The sequence below is a fragment of the Arvicanthis niloticus genome, chromosome 18, assembly GCF_011762505.2.
Source record: "Arvicanthis niloticus isolate mArvNil1 chromosome 18, mArvNil1.pat.X, whole genome shotgun sequence".
Classification (NCBI taxonomy): Eukaryota; Metazoa; Chordata; class Mammalia; order Rodentia; family Muridae; genus Arvicanthis; species Arvicanthis niloticus.
This window is the reverse complement of record NC_047675.1, coordinates 50,911,200-50,931,849: the sequence shown is the minus strand read 5'-3', so window position 1 is coordinate 50,931,849 and position 20,650 is coordinate 50,911,200. Positions and strand designations below refer to the sequence as shown.

Here is a 20,650-nt window from a genome sequence, read left to right as displayed (position 1 = left end):
CACTGTCTTGGCAGACAAAGGTTTAAGAAAGATCTGTTCAGAGCCACTTAGCAATTTCCAAAATAGTAGCAAGATGTTTCCATAAAACCAAACTGGCTGCCAGGGAGGAAAGGCACAGACTACATTGTGGAACTTGTTCCCTTAATTAGGACCAGATCCCGCTGGCTGGGGTTTATTTCCAGAAGTAGACATCCCAGCAAACCAGAAACAGCTTGACATGCTGTGGAGTCCCTAATGCTTCTCCGATCTGAATTCCTAATTGGGTTTATTTAAAAAAAAAAAAAAAAAAAAAAAAAAAAAAAAAAAAAAAAAAAAAAAAGCAACCAGGAATTTTCATGCTGGTTTTGATTCGGGATTCAAAACAGAGTCGACAATGCAGATTCCTGCATTGTTCTGCGTGTAAACCGTGTAAACCGGTTCACAGTCCTTAAGACCCCTCCAGCAGAAAGCAGAAGCAGCGTGAATTCTCAGCTCAGTATCCCAAAGAGGCTTTTCTTATTCTGAGATGTGAGAACTGCCCTGTGTTCTCGCCAAGATGCTTTTAAACATTCTAATCTATTTGCTTTGTCAAAGGGGAGCCTGGGCTAGGAGATGTTGGAACAGCACCTGCTCCTTCCCCTGGGGATGCTGGGTGTTTTCCTGCTTTCTTTGTTAATGTATTATAAAGATCGACTGGCCCCTTCCCTTGCCTTCACTGAATTCTAATAAAACAAGCAGATATACCCAGAGTCTATAGGACAAGAACCGCCCCTTACCTGCTCAGCTGACCTTCCAACACTTCCATGCACTTCACAGTGGTAGCCTTCACGCGTGTTTCTGCAAGAAAAACCCAACGTGAGCACAGCTGTAGCCCAGACTGAGAGAAAACCACAAACGCTCATTTAAAAGCTGAAAACAAAGGATTGTTGGTCAAGGGTCTAATAATAACAGCATGCTGTGTTCGGAAGACCCGAAAGTCCGTCCAAGTGGCTGCCTGGAGCCATGCACTGGAAGTGTGCAGAGGCTCTAATTGTCTGTTTAGCCAGAATCGGGCACAGGTAATGACACTGGGCCACCCCGGCTTGATACTGTCACAGGTAGCTCACTGTCAGTCCATCACTGTGCATGACAACACCTCTCTTCCAAAACAGATAGCCTCTGTTAATGAAAACTGGCATGCACTCACATTTATAAACAACCTGGGCTTTCAAACTAATACTTTTTAAAACAAATCAGACACTAAGTGCTAGACTTCATGTTAAGCTTTAGATGTGTCCTCCAGAGGGACACTGTTTGGATGTTCAGTCTCCAGCTATCAGAAGTGGGTCCCTGGGGCCAGCTCTGATGGTGGTATCTGCTTCTGGCTCCACCCCAAGCTTTCTTTTTCCTGATCCACCAAGCTGTGAGGATCTGACACCCCCCCCCACCCCCATGCTCACACTGCTACATAATGTAGACAAAGGCAAATATGTTGCCAAGGGTGTGCCTTAAAGTTACTATGTGCTTTTGCTTCAGCCTGACCAAGATGATTATGGACACAGCCATCCTTCTCTCCTCCACTGCCCCACCAGGATGACACCACTGTGTCTACAATAGCCATGCCTGACCCACATGATGGAATTCTCTCTCTGAAACAATGAGTCAAAATAAAATTGTCTCGGAAGTGGCTCTGGGCAAACCAAGGATGGCTATGATCAAAATATACTGTAAGAAACCTAGGCAGATCACTGTTGGGATAAGAGTTTCCTGACCCCATCACCTGCCACCACCATACTGAACACCACCACACTGAACCAGGCAGTGTAAGAGCACCTTGAAATATGTGCAGAGTCAGTTCACAGTCCTCAAATCAGGCCAGAGTGTGGACATGGAGTTTAGACTTCTAACTTGCAAGATAATACAACTTCTAACACGCTGACTGAAAACAAGATCCATTTTCTTTTCTCAGTCCCCTGCTTGTCCATCCCGAGTCTGCTAGAGAGGTACGTCTGAGAGACTGGTGATTCCCCAGAACAAGGGAGGGTGCTCAGGAGATGCCAAAGGGAACAGCCATGGGCCCTCAGGTTCTTATGGGGGAGAGGCACGAAGCAGTAGTCCCTACTTGCCAACTGAATCCAATATTCAGATTATGCTACTATTAGAACGGAATTCAAATAATTAGTTTAATGACTCCAAATTAAGTGGAAGCTAATTAATGGTTGAATGTGGTAAATTTGAGAAAATATTTAGCAGAATATATGCCACAAGCATAGGTCGGTGTCAAAGGTGTTTAACTTAGGTCCTATTTCATGCAAGGCACTATATATAGTATTATTTGTGTGTGCAAATGTGCATTTGTGTGCTTGTGTGTGTATGTGTGTGCATGTATGTGTGTGTATATATGTGTACATGTGCATGTGTGCATATGTGCATGTGTATCTGTGTGTATATGCATGTTTGTGCATGTGTGTGTATGTGTGTGCATGTGTATGCATGTATGTGTGTGTATATATGCATGTGCATGTGTGCGTATGTGCATGTGTATCTGTGTGTGTACATGCATGTATGTGCATGTGTGTAGGTGTATGTGCATGTGTATATGTGTGTGTGTACATGTGTGTGTGCATGTATATGTGTGTATGTGTGTGCATGTGTGTGTGCATGTGTATATGTATGTGTGTGTGCATGTATATGTGTGTATGTATGTGCATGTGTATGTGTGTGGATGAGGATGTGTGTGTGTATGGATGTGTGTGTGAAGAAATCAGAGGTAGCCATCATGTGTCTTTCTCAGTCACTCTCCATCTTACTTTTTGAGACTGGGTCTTTTCCTGAGCCCGGAGTTCACTGATTTGACTGGCCTGTTCTCCAGCAAGCCTCAGGGATCCTACCTTCCAGTGTTGGGATGACAAGCATGTGCCACCACGAGCCCAGCTTTTAAATGAGCGCTGGCATTGAACTCAGGTCTTTGTGTTCTCAGCAGGTAATTTACCCACTGAGCCACCTCCCCAGCTCCCTGTTCTTGGTGCTACTTAAGTATAAAAAGGATCTAGAATCAAAGGATCCAAAGAGGCCAGGCTAACTAGTTGTCATGCTGGTACATCTGGGTTTTTTGTTATTGTTTTGTTTTGTTTTTTGAGACAGGGTTTCTGTGTAGCTCTGGCTGTCCTGGAACTCACTGTCTCAGACTCAGAGATCTGCCTGCCTCTCCCTCCTGAGCACTGGTTTCAAAGGTGTGTGCCACCACCTAACTACAGTTTTTTTTTTTTTTTTTTTTACAGGTATCATTATGTAGAAGCCTGGATGGCCTGGAACTTACTCTATAACCAAGGTGGCCTCAAACTCCCAGAGATCTTCCTGCCTCTGCCTCCTGAGTGCTGGGATTAAAGACATGTGCTGCTACGGTCAGCTGTTATTACATTTTCAAAAAAAAAAAAACTTGCTTATATTTTATGTGTATGTTTCCCTGTGGGTATATATATGTGTGCCATGTGCATGCAAGTGCATTTCTTTGGATACACACACACACACACACACACTCACAATAATAGAAGTAATGCTTGGCCTATTTTTGCAAAATAGATTTCAAAGATCAACACCCAAACACAATTTAGCCAAAATTAACTTCCATTTAGTAAATAATAAATAAATAAATAAATCAGAAGGAAAATGAGAAAACCAAAGAAAAACTGGAATCCTGACAAATTTCATATATCCAAGGCACTCACCACCCTCCAAGTTTGTGTAGAAAATTAAACCATGTACAAAAATTCAGTGTGATCCCAGAGACCCAAAAGCCCCAGGGATGGCATAAGTTGAGGAAGATGATCCTGAAGCCATTCTGTCTTGGCACATGAAATAGGCCAAGTGACTGCATAGGGCCTTGAGAGCTGGGGGAATCCTTTCTACAAAGCCATTCTACACGCATCTAATATCACACTCAAAGGCAGGAAGTCAGCGCCACCACGGGCCATCTCCCAGCCTCTCCCAGCTTCTGTGCTTTAACGTTCATATTCATCTTGGTTCACTCTTCCAGGCTGCGGGTGTCCTGCCTGTGGTTGCACAGGTGTTCAACTGCGTCTTCATGCCTGCAGAGTCAATACTGCAATGGTATATGGTGGTTCTGGCTGGATAGGGCTCTGCAGAGAGAACCCTGAAGCTGGAAGCTCATCACACTCCAAGGTTGCTAGATATTCCTTATAGAGTCTCCAGAGCCAGAAGCATCACCACACAGCCACCAAACATTGCAAGGCATTGTTCAGATTGTGAGCTGCCCCTCAGTCTACCCTGTCTGTTCCTATAGTGAAGGGATTTGCAGAGAGAAAGGACAACAGTTGGCTGTAGGTCCCGGAAAATGAAGATGTGCTAACAGAAAGGGCTTCTCTTTAGAGTTCTGCCCCAGTCCCATAGGTCATTGAACTGGGATCAGAAGACCCGGAAGAGAGAACTGGAGGACAGGGGTACGCGAAGAATGATGGCTTGTCTATAGGCTGATCAAACTGCAATTTAATTTTTTTCACACAGGGGTTATATACACATAGAGGCAGGATGTGGGGAAGGGGATGACACAGGAGTGTAGGTGTTCTCAGGGGGAGTATAGATATCTTCCAGAACAGGATTTGGCTGGGTGAAGAAACAGGGAACAGGTCACTATGACTCTGTCTATGATTCATTTGTTCTTATCTAAGCTGGTACTTTCTACCAATGCTACCTATCCACAAGACCTATGACTACTTGTTCTTATCCAGGCTGGTAGTTTTCCACTAAGGCTTCCTGTTTACAAGATCTACAGCTATCCGTTCTAGGGCCAGTGTTTACCCACAGAGACCAAGACTTTGTGTTAGCAGGCATGTATGGCTGACAGGCCTATGGCTGATTTAAGCCTTCAGTGTATAAGCAAAGCTGCTCCCGACAGAGTTCCAGCTAACACAGCTGCCATATCAGATCCTATGTTGGTACCATGGATCATACTGGACTCAAGTCTATGTTGGTACCATGGATACCACATCATGCTGGGCTCAAGAAAATCAGGCTGCTCAGAACCAGTCCAACTGCAGAGTCTAGATAACCCTGAGTGACCATCTGTGGATGGGCCGTCAACATCAAATTCCCGAACTGCACAGAAGAGAAGGTAGAAGGAAGGTAAGATGAGGAGGAGATCTTCGAGGTATCGATATCTGGATACGGCATGGCTCTTGTAACCCATCAACTCGGAATAGCTGTTACCTACCCATGACACACACAAGACGGAGCCGGACGAAATTCTTGTATGATGGGGAGGCCTCGGTGGCTCTGCCCATATTGGAGAAGCTATGGCAATTTGATGGCTGTTGTGGGAAGAGGGTAAGGAGAGTCACTACCCTTTGAGGATGTGGTCACTGGTGGGTTGCTTATGCTCTGGTGGAAGGCCACGCATTTATCTACAGATGGCGGTGCTAGCTGGATTCAGGGAGTTATTAATAAACTAAGAAGATATGACACTGGATGAAATTGAGAATCAGGGCACCCTTGGAGGCTGAATGGAAACAGGAGTGGATGGCTATGATCTATATATACATCCACCTATATATATTGTACTAAATGTATTTAAAAAAATATTGTCACAAAAAAAAAGAAAGCAAAGCAAGCTGGTGATGGGAGCCATCACAGGGTGACAGCAAAGCTAGGGTGAGCCTCAGAGAGCCATTCCAGGCAGCGTACCTTCTGGGTTCCTCAAGGAGACATGTGAGGCCTTAGGCCTACCTCAGAGGGGGATAAAAGAGACTTGGAGGAAGGTATCTGAGAGAGAGGTATTAGAGGATTTTCCTGGTGCCTGAGTGGGCATGGGTAATTTAGGACAGCCATGGCACATACGGTGAATACTGGGCATGTCGGCTCACTTCATCTTCCCACTAATCTCATTTCTCCCAAGCCTGCATTGTGATTAGAGATTATTGGGTGGAGTGCATGATCATCGAATACAGGAATAGGATGGGGTCATAGAGGACACAGTCTGCCTGGTAGGACAGGCTCCATGTCCCCATCATCTCTATCACAGCCATACATGAACATGGATGTAAGCCTGGATTCACTCTTGCCTGTTTCTCTGAGCCAGGTGAGTGAGACACTGGGAGGGACCTCACGCCGTAAATAGTGTCAAAGACCGATGTATGAAAACATCCTTGGAGAAGAGCAGGCTCTGCTTCCAAGAAGGGAGAGCAGCCGACACTCACGCCCAGCTTCCAATCTACCCGGTGGGATGGCGGGAGACTGAGCCCCAATGTGCCAGACTGTCCCTGAGCCCACTGTACACCTCGAGACAATGCCAACCTGATACTCACAGCCGAGGTGGAAGGAGAGAGAACAGGAAGGAAAGGAGCCCGTGGACGTTAGGGAGCTGCTGTGAGCCTTGGCTGTGCAGGGGGATAAAGCCAGAGCTCCACCTGCCAAGTTTGTCACCAGCTAATTGGGTATCACATGACCCGGTGATTCCCACTTTCCCAGATCCACCCAAGTTTCCCCCAGGCCATCTCCTGATGTCCTTCAAGCACACAGCCTGATATCTGCAGGAGTCAAGGACAAAGCCAACTGCTCACAGAGTGTGGAGCAGGTCAGAAAAAAGTCGCCAAGGCTCTCAGCAATAAGCAGCCTCACTTCCAGCCCGACAGGCATCCTCGCCGAATGTTCCCTTGATGGAAAGACTGGCTGCCTGTCCTCCATCCCTGCTGACAGCAGCAGGTTCCTGGGGCTGCTTTTCTGCTTCCCAGCACATTTAAATGCAGAGAAGTTGTGACCTAGAAATTAATTTACAGTATTTTGAAAGTTGCTTACAATGTTGATTTATTTCCCTTACCTAGCAACATATGTGTGAGAAAATACACTCCCCAGTTCCCTTTCCTCTGTCAACAAGTGCGTGGATGCATGCATGTGTACATACCCATGCATGTGCCGGCATGACCACATGCATACATGCTCATGTGCTTACACACGGACGTGCGCGCTTCATGTACACATATGTGCTTGGACACTTGTAAGTTTACAAACGTGTGTGTACTCACGCAATGCACCCGTTTGTTGGAATATGCACACGAGTGCTCGTGTGCACTATGTGAGCGTGCACACACACATATATAATTCTCTTCACTTTTGTCAGACAGATCAAGGAATGCAATCTGCACCTTTCTTTTGAAATGGAAAACTATCTTAAAATATTTGCTGTGGAAAAACAAATCCGCGTTTGATCCTCTTAGGCTAGGGAAAGCAAGCCCACCCTGGGCGCTGGTGGGACAATCCCTGTGCATCATTACTGCGCTGAGCTCTCACAGTGCTGCTCTAAATCCCTTTGAGCCTTTGAGGACAGGGATTTAAGGCCCAGGGGAGCTGTTCCGAGGAAATTGCACCGCAGTTCAGTGATATACCAAAGCCCAGGGGTATAAGTGTGCGGGGTCACTGCCCAGCTGCCCAGAAGCACAACAGTGGATTTCACTGAAAGAATTCTAATTCACAGAGGGAAATCCTGCCTTCCTCCTGGCAGGAGTACCACAGTCACACCACTCTGTGGTCTGTGCCCCCCACCCCACTCCAGAACGGATACTAATAAGAACACAAGGCAAGTGGTCTGGGAAATGGCTCTATCAATCATGTGCTGACTGCACAAGTTCAAGACCTGAGCTTCCGCTCCAGCATCCATATTAAAATTCTGTGAATGGTGGTACACACTTGTAACCCCAGCACTGGTGGTACAGAGACGGGTGAACTCCAGGCCAAGAGGAGACCCTGTCTCAAAACATAAAGTGGACAGAAGTTATAGTCTGGCCTTTACATGTGTTCAGATACGCAAGCATCTACATACACAGAGAGAAAGAGAGAGCGAGAGAGAGAGAGTGAGGGAGGGAGGGAGGAACACACAGACAAAGTATAGCAACATGAGGAATCTGGCCCCTCATGCTCTCCGCCAACCGTGGGAGGCACCTCCCAACAGTCTCTACGAGTGAGCAGCCCCAGCCTGAGGCTTCTAACACCAGCAGGCTTTAGCAAGATGGAACTTCCAAACACTGCCAGCTATTCTAAGATCAACAGCCTACTCCAGCTGTGACCCGCCCTACACAATCTCTACATAACATGCCGCCCCTTCCCCTGGAATATGGCCCTCTTCCCTACAGGGCGGCTGCTCTTCCTCCACTCTCCCCTGCCATGTGCCAGCACACCTGACACAGGCAGCTCCTTACCACACTTGCCCTGGGCCTGAACCCATAGAACTTTCCTTCTGGAATGTTCCAGCATGGCGGAGCCAACCGTGGAGACTGCTAGTCTCCAAAGCTAGCAGTAAAGTATTGGGTGGGGACGGCTGGCAACGGCAGTCTGCTTAAAGACAGCATGAGAATGTAGCTGACTCTCAGAGATGAGCAGAGGAGGAGGGAGATGGGTCTGGATAGCTTCTGGGGCCAAGCCACCATCTTTCATTGTCCCCACCATGCTGGACCACCGTGTTCTGTTGTTTCTCCCATGCCCCCATTGTTACCTCTGTAGTCAACACAGGACCATTGACTTGACTCCCTCATCCTTACTACCCAGGCACCCTCCTCAAATGCCTCCCAATTCTATCCACCTCTACCCTCTCTGGTCCTCTAAACCTTGCTTTCTAGCCCTGTGGCTCCTACAGAGCTGTTAAAATCTCCAAACCACACAAGTTACTGTGGTGGCTTGAATGGCCTCCATAGACTCATGTATTTGACTGCTTGACCCATAGGGAGTGACATTATTAGGAGGTATGGGCTGTTGGAGTAGATGTGGCCTTGTGGGAGGACGTGTGTCACTGTGGAGGTGGGCTGGAGGTGGGCTCTGAGGTCTTATAAATGCTCAAGGTTAGCCCAGTGTGGCACACAGTCTCCTTCTGCTGCCAGCCGGCAGAGGTAGAACTCTCAGCTCCTCCAGCACCATGCCTTCTTGGATGCTGCCATGGTTCCCACCATGATGATAATGGACTAAACCTCTGAAATTGTAAGCCAGTTCCAATTAAATGTCCTTTATAAGAGTCGCCTTGGTCATGGTGTCTCTTCACAGAAGTAAAATGCTAATTAAGACAGTTACTTAGGGCCTTCCCACAACAAGAACATGAATTCTCTCTATTGAAGCCCCAGCCCTGAGTATAGTCCAGGGGCTTGAGGAAGTACAAGCATCCAGTTCTGCATCCTACAGTGGCATGCTAAATGCCACCCACATGCGAGCACACCATTCTCCCTGGCTTTAAACTATAGCCCAGCACTGTGTATACTAAGTGTTGCAATCTCACTGAACACAAACCAGATATCATGTTCCCACAGGGAATCATAAGAAAGAGGATATAGTTCTAAGAGAACTGAGTCAGCCAAGGAAACAGACTCTGGGCTATAAAGCCACCAGCAGTGGATGAATAACAAAGAACTCAGACAGACAGACTGACACCAGTCCTGGGAAAACAAGGCCCAGAGTGGACAAGGCAAGAGCGTGTGGGTATCTCAGCTTAGACTGCATCTGTCCCTTTGGTATCTGCAGCAGGCCACCTCCATCACTCCTCAAGGATGGTGAAGATTCAAGAAAAGTAGAGACATGTCTGCACCTAGCAAACACACATACTCCCTCCACCTTAAACCAGCTCTGCTTGACTTCATCCCTAACACAGTGTTCCTGTCATGGAGATCACAGTTCTGCTCTGCGGTGTAAGGAATAAAAAACAAAGAGAAAGTCCTGGGTATGCTCAAGCTAAACACAGTTTTTTTTTAAAAAAATTTTCTTTCTCCTAAAGTTGTTTGAATTGATGGATATGGAAACCACGGATGTGGAGGGTCAACTGTGCACCCAAAACTACACAGAAGGGGAGCATGGGGTGAGGTATGACAGGAGTCAAAGGGAGTTCCAGCTCATGTCATCAGACAGTAAATCACTAAACAGCACAGTGTAAGCCATTGTCCTCCTGCCTGGAATAAATGCACCGGAAGCTGGGCCCTCGGCCTGGGGTGTTGACTCTGCTGCCCTTGGACAGGAGTATTTCTGATCCCTGAGACTAAGTCTTCCCAGAGTTTGTTCTTCCAAGAAAGATGTGTTATAAATAGGAACCTGGTCCCTCACTCCCTTTCTGGTATCCCTCTGGTCCCCAAATGCAATCTCTTCCCCAGGGACTCTTGCCATTGGGAAGTCATGGGCCACCAAGTTCTCACTAATGGCTAAATACGTGGGCTGCTCAATCTTGAACTTCCAGCCTCCAAATCCAAGAATCAAGTGGATTTCTCTTCTTCATCCACACACAGATACTTGTCACAGCAACGGAGAGTGGCCATCATGTTGTTGGTTTACAGATATTTAGAAATCAGAATAAATCTGTTTTATGTGTAAGATGCAGTCTTCCCTCACCTCTGCCAGGCTGTGAGAAGACCAAAGGAAACCGCCAGAGTGCCCTCTATAGAAAAGATTCCTCCAGCCAAGGAGAAGGTGAGAAAATGACAAGCACCTGGATCCTAAGAGAAAACTGTGCCACTCCCGGCCACCGGATGTCACCTGTTCCAGGTCCCATGGGCAGCAGGCTCAAAGCCTCTCACCCTACAGTGCTCAGGAGTGTGAATAAGAAAACCTCCAAAAAGACAGTTACAACACCTAAGTTTAGCTTACATGTCATAGCAAAAAGCAAACACTAGGGGCCATGACAGTGACCTCAGTGAGTGAAGTATCTGCGGGGCAAGTGTGAGAGCATGCAGGTTCCTGGGTGCCCTGGACATCCAGCCTGGCTGAGCTGGTGAGCTCCAGGTTCCACACACATGCACATACACACATGTATATACACACACACACATACACATGCATATACATATACTCATACAAAGACATATATACATCACCCAAATGTACACACACATATGTATGTATGTATACACACACACACATATATATATATATTTCACACAAAGACATACATCACCCAGATACACAAGCACACACATGCATACATATACATGCACACTCATGCATACACATGCACACACACATGTGAAGACACATATATACTCACACAAAGACATACATACATTACCCAAACACACACACACACATATATATATACTCACACAAAGACATACATCACCTAGATACACACACACATACACCACCTAGATACACACACACACACACACAGAGAATTCCACATACACCTTAAAAAGATCACACCTCAAGTGAGTCAAGCTCTGTGCACCTCTCTGGTGGCTCTGCCTGAACCCACGTCCCACCTGTGGCAGAGCCAGAGGAGCAGATCAGTTGGGAGGCTGGCGGAGGCTGGCGTGCTTAGTGCATTGCACACAAGCAGCCCATGGCTTCCACAGCAGGCGTGGAAGGGAACTGCAATTCAGGCAGAATCTCAATTCAGAAATCACATTTGGGATTCTTCTAAAATAAAAACTGAACAGCATGCAACAATCTGCAGTATCCCACTAGCTACAGCCAGCTCCCCTCCTCCTCCCCTCTCTCCTCTTCCCCCCTCCCCTCCTATCCTTCTTTTCCACTCTTGCCTACCCTCAGGAGCACAAGGTTCATGAGAATTTAAAAATAGCCTAACAGATTTCAAATGGAGTACACTAAATGGGTCCATTTTCCATGCCTTTCATTTTACATTATGCGCTGGTTGTCTTGAAGCACATGGAGTGAGCGAGGAGGATACGACATTTAAAATCTAATTTTTAGAAATTGGGTCCTAAGGCAGAACAGTGAAATGCATTTACACGTAGAGCCCTGCCTTCAAATCGATACCGGCAGAAGTCATGCCCGCCAGTCCGACAGCCTGGCCTGAACTCACAGAGCCACAGAAACCAATTCACTCACTCGGCAGGTGTCTAGCGAGCCCCTGCTAGGTGCCAGGTGGCTTGCCTGGTGGCCCCGTTGTTCCTGTACTGTAAGTTCCACGGCCCTGATGAGGGAACAATGGCAGGGTTACAGGGTCTTTACCACACGGGAGAGACAGAGAGGGAGAGAGGCTGGGGTGGGAAAGCTGGTGGGGACCTAGAAAAATTGTTTCCTTGGAGGTTGAGGACAGATGAAGAGGCACACTGTACTGAATCCTATGCAAAGAGGAGGGGCATGGCCAGTGACAGTTTAGAAGAACTGGATTCTACTAAAGCAGCCAAGAGCTCACATGCAAGAGGTAGGGGATGTGGGCATAAGAGCATCCAGGATAACCTAGGAAAGTAAGGACCGAGAGACACAGCTGAAGGTGAGGCAGGCAGAGGGCACATCTATGTTAAGTCCTCTGTGGGAGTGTGACTTTGTCCAGTAAACAGCAAACACATTCAAGTCTTTACTGCAGGAGGATGGCCTGGCTGCTCCTGGTCCAGTGAGGTGCATTGTGACTAAATGGGATTAGATCTACTGCAGGAGTCTGGGATGTGACCATGTGTGGAAGGTACTTGTCTGGTTCAGTGACATGAATGCAGCCATCTTGAGTGGTAACCTCCACCTGCGCAACCCCTACCACTACCGAGTGATGCCAGCCACTTTTCCTCACATGGTTTTCTAGCAAATTATAAACACAAAACCCTGGCAGAGATACTTAGATCTTTGCAACCCACCTTGGGGGTGGAGGAGCTCAGAGCAAGGTAGATGCATGCCACCCTAGGCTGAAGCCACTTCAGTTCTTCCGACAAAGTCCCAGAACCTGCTGGTCTTGTACCATCTTTGGGATCATGCATCTGTGAGTACCCAACAAACTACACTCTGCAATCCTGGATCCATCTGTCTGTGTTCAATAGCACAGTACCATGAGTTGGTCCCTCACACGCTGGGACCGGGCTGTTCCAGAACAGGTGGCTTCATATGCAAAAGCTAGCTGAGAAATAGAACTGGCAGACTGTGGTGCTAGACTGGACTCGTCCACACGCTCAACAGTAACGAGAACTATAGTGGGAATTCTGATGTTTGTCACCTATGATGTTGTCACCCGATAAATAGACAAAATGCATCTAGCAAAATAGACATGGGCTGATCTTCCAGGAGAGGGCACAGGTAACTCATGAATGAGGTTAATGATCACACTGTATGGCAGAAGCTAAGAGAACATGACCTTGTGCAGTAGGGATGAGCTATCCTTTTAAATAAGGTAGTAATATACACACTGAAATGGTGGAGCTGAGGTTACACAGATAGAGAGAGAGCACAGGTACCAGGTGGCCCCTTTCTTGGCGATGGACAGCTGACAGAGGAAGAAGGTGGCCCGCGAAGACTTGAAGTGTGTGGAGTTGAATGCATGGTTGCATGCTTAGGTGTCTGCATTTGTGACTCATTGCCCTGACCAAGTACATGACAAAACGGGAATCTGAGAGGAAAGATTTAATGTGGCCTGTGGCTTGAGAGAGTGTAGCCATCATGATGGGAAGGCGTGGCAGAGATCATGGAGCTGGGAACAGATGGCTGAGACTCCTCACATGTCAGTGGAGCAGGAAGCAGAAAATCTGGGACAGGAGCAGGACTAGCAGGCACCTGACTGCTCCCAGGTTTCCTTTTTATTGAGCCAGGACCCTAGCTCACGGGACAGTGGTACCACACTGGACAGAAAAGGCAGATGGATACAGAATCCCAAGAAATGGGAACTTTAAAAGATGGTGTATCTGTTGCATTTCTCATTGCTTGGATGAAGTATCTGGCCAAAGTCACTTGATGCAATAGTTAATTTTGACTCATTGCTCCAGGCAGTGAAGTCACAGTGGCAGGGGTCTGAGGCAAGCTGGTCACTATGTGTCCACAATCAAGAAGCAGAGAGATGAGGACTGACATTGTTGCTTCAGCCCATGGAACGGGGCTGCCAAACCAGGGTTGTCACACCTATACCCAGACCTGTCACACCTAAATTCAAAATTGTCACACCCCTATTCAGGGTTGTCACACCTACATTCAGGGTTGTCACACCCCCATTCAGGGTTGTCACACCCACATCTAGAGTAGAGTTGTCACACTTACATTCAGGGTTGTCACACTTACATCCAGATTTGCCAAACCCCTACACCCAGAGTTGTCACATCTACATTCAGAGTTGTCACACTCACATCCAGAGTTGTCACACCTACATCTAGAGTTGTCACACCAACATGCAGGGTTGTCTCACATACATCCAGGGTTGTCATACCTCAACTCAACCTAGAAATTCCCTCACAGGTATGCGTATGCTCAGAAGCTTGTCTCCTACTTGACTGTAGATCAGTGTTCTCAACCTGTGGGTCTCGACCCCTTTGGGATTTAATGACATTTTCACAGGGGTCACTTAAGATCATCAGAAAACACAGATATTTATGATCTATAACAGCAGCAAAATTACAGTTATAAAGAAGCAATGAAAATAATGTTATCGCTGGGGTCACCACAACGTGAGGAACTATATTAAAGGGTCTCAGCATTAGGAAGATTGAGAACCACTGCTCTAGACTGTATCACACTGCAATCGATATTAATCATCAGGGTGGGCCAAGGAGATGCCGACATGGTGACAAGAAGTAGAGAAGCCAGCAGGAGTCACTCTGGAGCAGTGGACCAGTGGAGAGTACAGCATCTCAAAGCCAGCAGCACACTCAGGAGCTGCAAAGAGGGTTGCCATGGTGAGGGTCATGTAGGGATAATCTCCTGTGTACTGAGTGGAAGCATCAGCTGTCAGTCAAAATCTGATGGCCAATAAGCTGAGGCAGGATTAGAAGGCGGGTCAAGTCAGACATGAAACTGAGGAGAGGTATCCAGCCATATGCCAGACACAGAAGAGTATAGATGGGTTAATTAAGTTATGAGCTAGTAGGAAACAAGCCTAGCTTAAGGCCTAGGCATTTATTAATAAACAACAAGCCTCTGAGCCAATATTCAGGAAGTAGGGAATGGGTAGAAAAGCCCAGGGTTATAAATGGTGCTCCTCTTGGTAGGCATGTACTTCAAACTTAGCTAAAAATCTAAGCTTAGGACAAAAGACTCAGGTATTAGAAAAGTCCCAGAGAAGATGGAAGCAAACACTTTCCAGAGCAGTTTTCTAACCAGGCAGAAGGATTCCTTTAAAGAGAGAGGTAACCTGGAGCCTTAAGGCACTTCCCAGGCAGAGGGACTGAGTAGCCTGGACCCACGGAAAAGCAGCATGCGCCCAAGGGAAAACCCTGCAACATCCAGGAGCTAGAATAGGTAGCACTGCACCGTGGCCTAGAGCCACCTTCCTAAAGTGGGTGGAAGTCAGAGGGCAGGCCCAGCCCAGCATGGCAGGGTGTGTGGGCTGCAGGAAAGGCCTACAACTATCCAAAGTCAGACGGAGAGAGGGACTGACCTGAGGCAGGCAGAGCTGGGGCCAGCCAACTGCACAGTGCGCTAGCTGAGCAGTTGAGACTTGGCTAACGCCAGCTACAGACACACGTGGAAATGGTGGGAAAAGCCGAAAAGTTAACAGACTTGGTAAGGTTATTGGGAAGCCCTTAAGGAGCGAGCTAGAGATTACAAAGGGAAATATTTTCCATGTTTAAGAAAACACGGGCTGGTGAGATGGCTCAGCAGTTAAGAGCACTGACTGCTCTTCTGGAGGTCATGAGTTCAAATCCCAGCAACCACATGGTGGCTCACAACCATCTGTAATGAGATCTGGTGCCCTCTTATGGGGTGTCTGAGGACAGCTACAGTGTACTTACATATAGTAAATAAATAAAAACCTATGGGCCAGAGGGAGAGGGAGAAGGAAAACACAATGACACAACACATCTGGATCCCGTATGATGCTGTGTCCTTACCAGCATCCAAATAATTATTTTTCAATAACAATTACAACTTTATATATCCATTTTAAGAGAGATCAAAAGAAAACAGATTAAGATGAGGAAAGGACTGAAAAAGAATCTTTGCTAAAATTACAAACAATAGAACGAAATTTAGACAATCCTTTGAACCATAAAGAATCTTCAGAAGAATCTAGAACCTAGAGGGACAGCAAAAAAGTTAGTTCCAGATGAGAAAAATGCACAAGAGGAGTTAGAATAGCAGCCCACAGAGATGCAATATACTGAGTTAAGAATCAAATTCTATAATAAAGTCACATTAGAGCAATGTCATATAATTGCTTATATGTTTCAACTTATAGAGATTAAAAATTTTAAATATGTACATATGTTAGTTAATACATTATACTACTTAAACATATTCACAATTCCAATGAGCTTTTGCCTTAAGTTCTGAAAAGGATGATTCTGAGGTTTCACATTAGAGGCAATGGCCGTCTCAGAGATGTCTTTACAGATTAAAGCTGATGGTACTTTAACTTGTGTATCCATTAGAATACAACAATTTCTTAGACATGATGCATTGCACAATCCTACAGGACAGGCAATTGTAGAGAGACCTAACAGGGCTTTAAAGGAAATGCTCATAAAATAGAAAGGGGATATGGGATCACCCAGAGATAGATTAAATGCTTTACTGACTTTAAATTTTTTAAATGCTAAAATCAAAAAAGAACAGCTGCTGAGAGACACTGGATTATGAAAAGCACTGCCAATATAAATCAGCCTATATATTGTATATTATATATTAATTATATATTATATATTTATCATATATTATATATTCTACTATGTACTATGTACTATGTACTATGTACTATATACTATATACTATATACTATATACTATATACTATATACTATATGGATATCTTAACAAGAATAGAAGACAGAAAAAAAACTGTGTTATGCAGGGGAAGAGGTTTTGTCTTTGTTTCAACAGAAGAAAAGCAATGTATTCCATCAAAATTAGTAAAGATTATATTTGACCAGGGGAGACCTTCTGAAGATCTAGGCTGTACTCACAAAGGAAAAAACCAAGAAGGAAACATGTAACATGAATGCCAGTCCCTCTACAATGGAACAGCTCTGAGACTGGCTGAGACATGAGACTATTTATTGCATAGCCAATAAATCATGTTGGCTACAGAGTCCTCAGAACTTTATCATGTCATCCTTTGAAAAGGCATAAATGAAAATTTATATACAGTTTGGATATACACTCCAAAGAAACTTATAAAGTTTGATGCCTTTTTCCTGCTTGAATATAGAGCCAAGAATCATTGTTAGCTGAATTGTGCACAAAGCATTCCACACATGTGTTAATGCAGAAATGTATAGTACCTGTGAAAGTTTATGTGTTTACAGAACAAAAGGACCAGGCAGCAAAGAAGACAAGACAACTAGCCCAGGTGATCTAACCTTGGACTGCCTCAACTGCTGTTTTCTCAAAAATCTGCATCTGGGACAACTTCTATACAGATAGATTGTCCGGCCTTATAGACTGTTCTGACCAGGACTTCAGTTAAGCCCTTCACTTTCCCATCACACAGAGACTGGACAGCAAATGTTACAGTTAGCTTTTATAAGACTGGCCAATATCCCAATTTTCTTAGGGCTCCCAAGAGAACATTGCCCCCAAACAGCAGGGAGCAATTTTAAGAGAAGAACACCCCGTTCCCCAAAAGCGGATGAGTGGCTTTTGGTCATTTGATGGGTGACGGATATCTGTCATTGTTTAAGGGGGGGGGGGTGGTCACAAGTTGTTTATGGTCCTAGTCAGGGAGGAAACAAAGTAAAGGAGGTTAGATTCAGGGATCTCTTTGTCTGTTTCGTTTTCTTTCCTATACCCTTCTTTCTCTCCCATCTAGTGTTAGGAGGAAAACAGGAGAAGGGATGAAAAGAAAAAGGGAAGGGGGATGTAGGATGACAAGATACAAGGGTAGATTACTGAATCTACTTTTAGACTGAAGAGCATTAACAAGCCAAATATTTTCCTTTGGTGTGGATTTTGTATCTTGATACAAATTTAAGGTTATTTTGTTGCAACATATGATATATATTGTTTCAACTCTTATTGTACTATGTAACTCATTTAAAAATGTAATGTGAAGTTCTAGACTTTGGAAGCTGCCATTGAAAACTGTTCAGGATAATTAGGAAATGCAAATTAGTAGTTATTCAAACTTATGGTCATGTTAGGTACTAGTTTAGCTAATTACAGAATAATTATTTAGCTTCCTGTAGATGTTTTCAAAGTTGAACAGACAGTGGATAGCTAGAAATGAGCGTTTACCTATTCAGACTATAGAGAGATGGTCTTCAAAAACCTCACAGATCTACAGAATATGGCATTTAAAGATGATTTATTAATAAAAGGTTTTTCATGACAGTGTGACATGTCTGACCCTGACAGTACCCCTGCCCTACCTTCGACTTTAATGATGGGCATTGGAGAGCCTCCATATGAAATTTGCTTTTATGTGGCAAGCTAACCACTGTGCAAAAATCTGCTCTTTCCTCAGCTGCAGACAGAACGCTGTCCATACTGGACAGACAGGATGCAAGGAAGTCAATTGCCGAGCTTGACCAAGACAAGGTAAGCAGCCATTCATAATTCCTGTTTCACAGAAAATTCTGTCAGATATCCTGGGCCAGAAGGCTATAGATGATGCTCCAACAACACAGAGAAACTTTGGGTGAATGTCCAGGTAGCCAGCAACCACTGTCATTTCTATAGTTTTAGAAGCTGTTTGCTCTGCACTTCCTACTTACTAAAGTAACATTTATCCTTCTCAGCTCTCTGATGGGGTTAAAATCTAAACAATTATAGTCTCACCAATTAAGATTAAGTTGTTTAAGATTTAAGAAAATGCTAAGAAGTCTTAAAAGGTATTTTTTAGGTTGGTAATGCAAGTTATGATAGTAAGTAATTTAAGTACAGAACTTTGTACTTACCAAGTAGGATAGATCATGGAATACTTTCTCCAAGGTTGCCAAATACAAATGGACCAGACATCGTGAATGTAAGTCTTACCTGGTAGTTTTCATAATTATTGTTATTGTATACGGTTTATTGATGTTAGAGAAAGAGGCTTTTATTGAACTAAAGTAGAGAGATGTAGGGAGAATCTCTTGTGTACTGTGTGGAACCATCACCTGTCAATAAAGATCTGATGACCAATAAGCTGAGGCAGGATTAGAAGGTGGGACATCCAGCAGAGAGGAAGGACTCTGGGAAATAGTCAGGTGGGAGGATTTGTCACCCAGACTTGGAGGAAGTCAGATATATGAAACTGAGGAGAGGTAACCAGCCATGTGGCAGACATAGAATAAAAATAAATGGATTAATTGACTTCTGAGCTGGTAGGGGAACAAGCCTAGCATATGGCCTCGGTGTTTATTAATAATGAATCCCTATTCAGAAATTGGGGTACAGGTGGAAATGCCTGAGGTTACAGGATCACCTGGGTTTTTCAATAAAACCCAGGGATCTGGATGGGTGGCTCGGTTGGTAAGAGTGTTCACTGTGAAAGGAAGACGTTCTGAATCTTCACCCTCAGCATACATTTAAAAGTCAGGCTGTGTGCACATATATCCCCAGTGGTGAGGGTTGGAGACAGGCTGATCCTATGAGTTTGCTGGCTGGCAAGCCTAGGCAAAGCTGCAAACTTCAGACTCAGAGAGATACTGTCTCAACCAAATAAGGTGACAAACATTAGAGAAAGACATAACATACGTACGCACTGGCAGAGGCGCACACAGTGGCAGAGGTATACACACACACACACACACACACACACACACACACAAACAATTTGAGGGCTAGGAAATGACAAATGACTCAGTAGGTAGAGATCTTGCTGCCCAAGCAAGAGAGCCTGGTTTTGGCTCCTAGGCACTCACATAAAAGCCAGGAACAGCACTGTACATCTGTGAGGGGCAGAGACAAGTGGATCCCTGAAGTTCATTGGCCAGCCGATTAGTCAAATTGGTGAGATCCTATCTCAAAAAAATGAGGTAAGCAGAGACTGAGGACATCTGCTATAGGTACATACAATAAGCACACGCAAGTAACACATAGAAGGTTATATAGGATTCACAGCCACACTCATACACATGTGAACACATGTTCAGGAATTTGTAAAAGGCTAGTGTGATTCTATCCCTGGTGTCTTCTTCACCCTGTGGAAACTGGATCTCCTCCCATCACAAAACCTTTCCTGACTCCAAGGAGGCCCTAGTAGCCTACAACCACAGCCCTATGGCCCATAGAAGACCCACCTCTCAGAGAGCCAGCATCAGCAGGGGACATTTCAACACTGTTGCCCCAGCAGGACATCAGCCCAGCAGGTATGATCACCCTCCTGTTAGAGAAACCAAGCTTCCTGTGCACCAGAAGCAGACAGCCAAGCCTTCCCTCACAGTCTGCTAAGACTGCTTCCCCCTGGTAACTGAAAGCACTCAGTGCCGGCACAAAATCCAGTCTCTAGCCCCACGTTGCCTGGAATTTGTTTTAAGTATTTAAAACACATTAGGCTTGACACCAGAGTGGCTAATAAGTTAATGTCCCAGGTATTGCGGAGGAGGAAAGTATGAAATTATTGGCTTAAAATGATCCCAGTGAGACCATTTCTTCTAACAAGATCATAAAATGTGTTTTCTCTGTGAGCCATATATAACCAGCTTGACTATATAATAAAATGCAGAAACAGGCTTAATGGAAGATGGAGCCTGTTAGATTGTAGATTAAGGTGTAATTCCTGCCTGATACCGCTATTTCTGGGCAGTGTCTGTTGGCTGATATCCTTTCCACCAAAGGGCCCGGAGATAAGTGCACCAATTCTGCTTATCATAGGGACACGAGGTAAATTCAGAGTTAACTGATAATACCTGACCAACAAGAAGAGA

General features: G+C 45.2%; 1 protein-coding gene across 2 annotated transcripts in view; it reads right to left on the bottom strand.

Moving 5' to 3' along the window:
• Disc1 (DISC1 scaffold protein) overlaps positions 1-20,650 on the bottom strand; it is a 215,724-nt gene that overhangs the window by 44,159 nt on the left and 150,915 nt on the right. For both annotated transcript variants that reach the window (XM_034522637.2, XM_076916049.1), the window contains exon 10: positions 756-816. In XM_034522637.2, the coding sequence (XP_034378528.2) occupies positions 756-816 (61 nt within the window). The remainder of the gene's footprint in view (positions 1-755; positions 817-20,650) is intronic.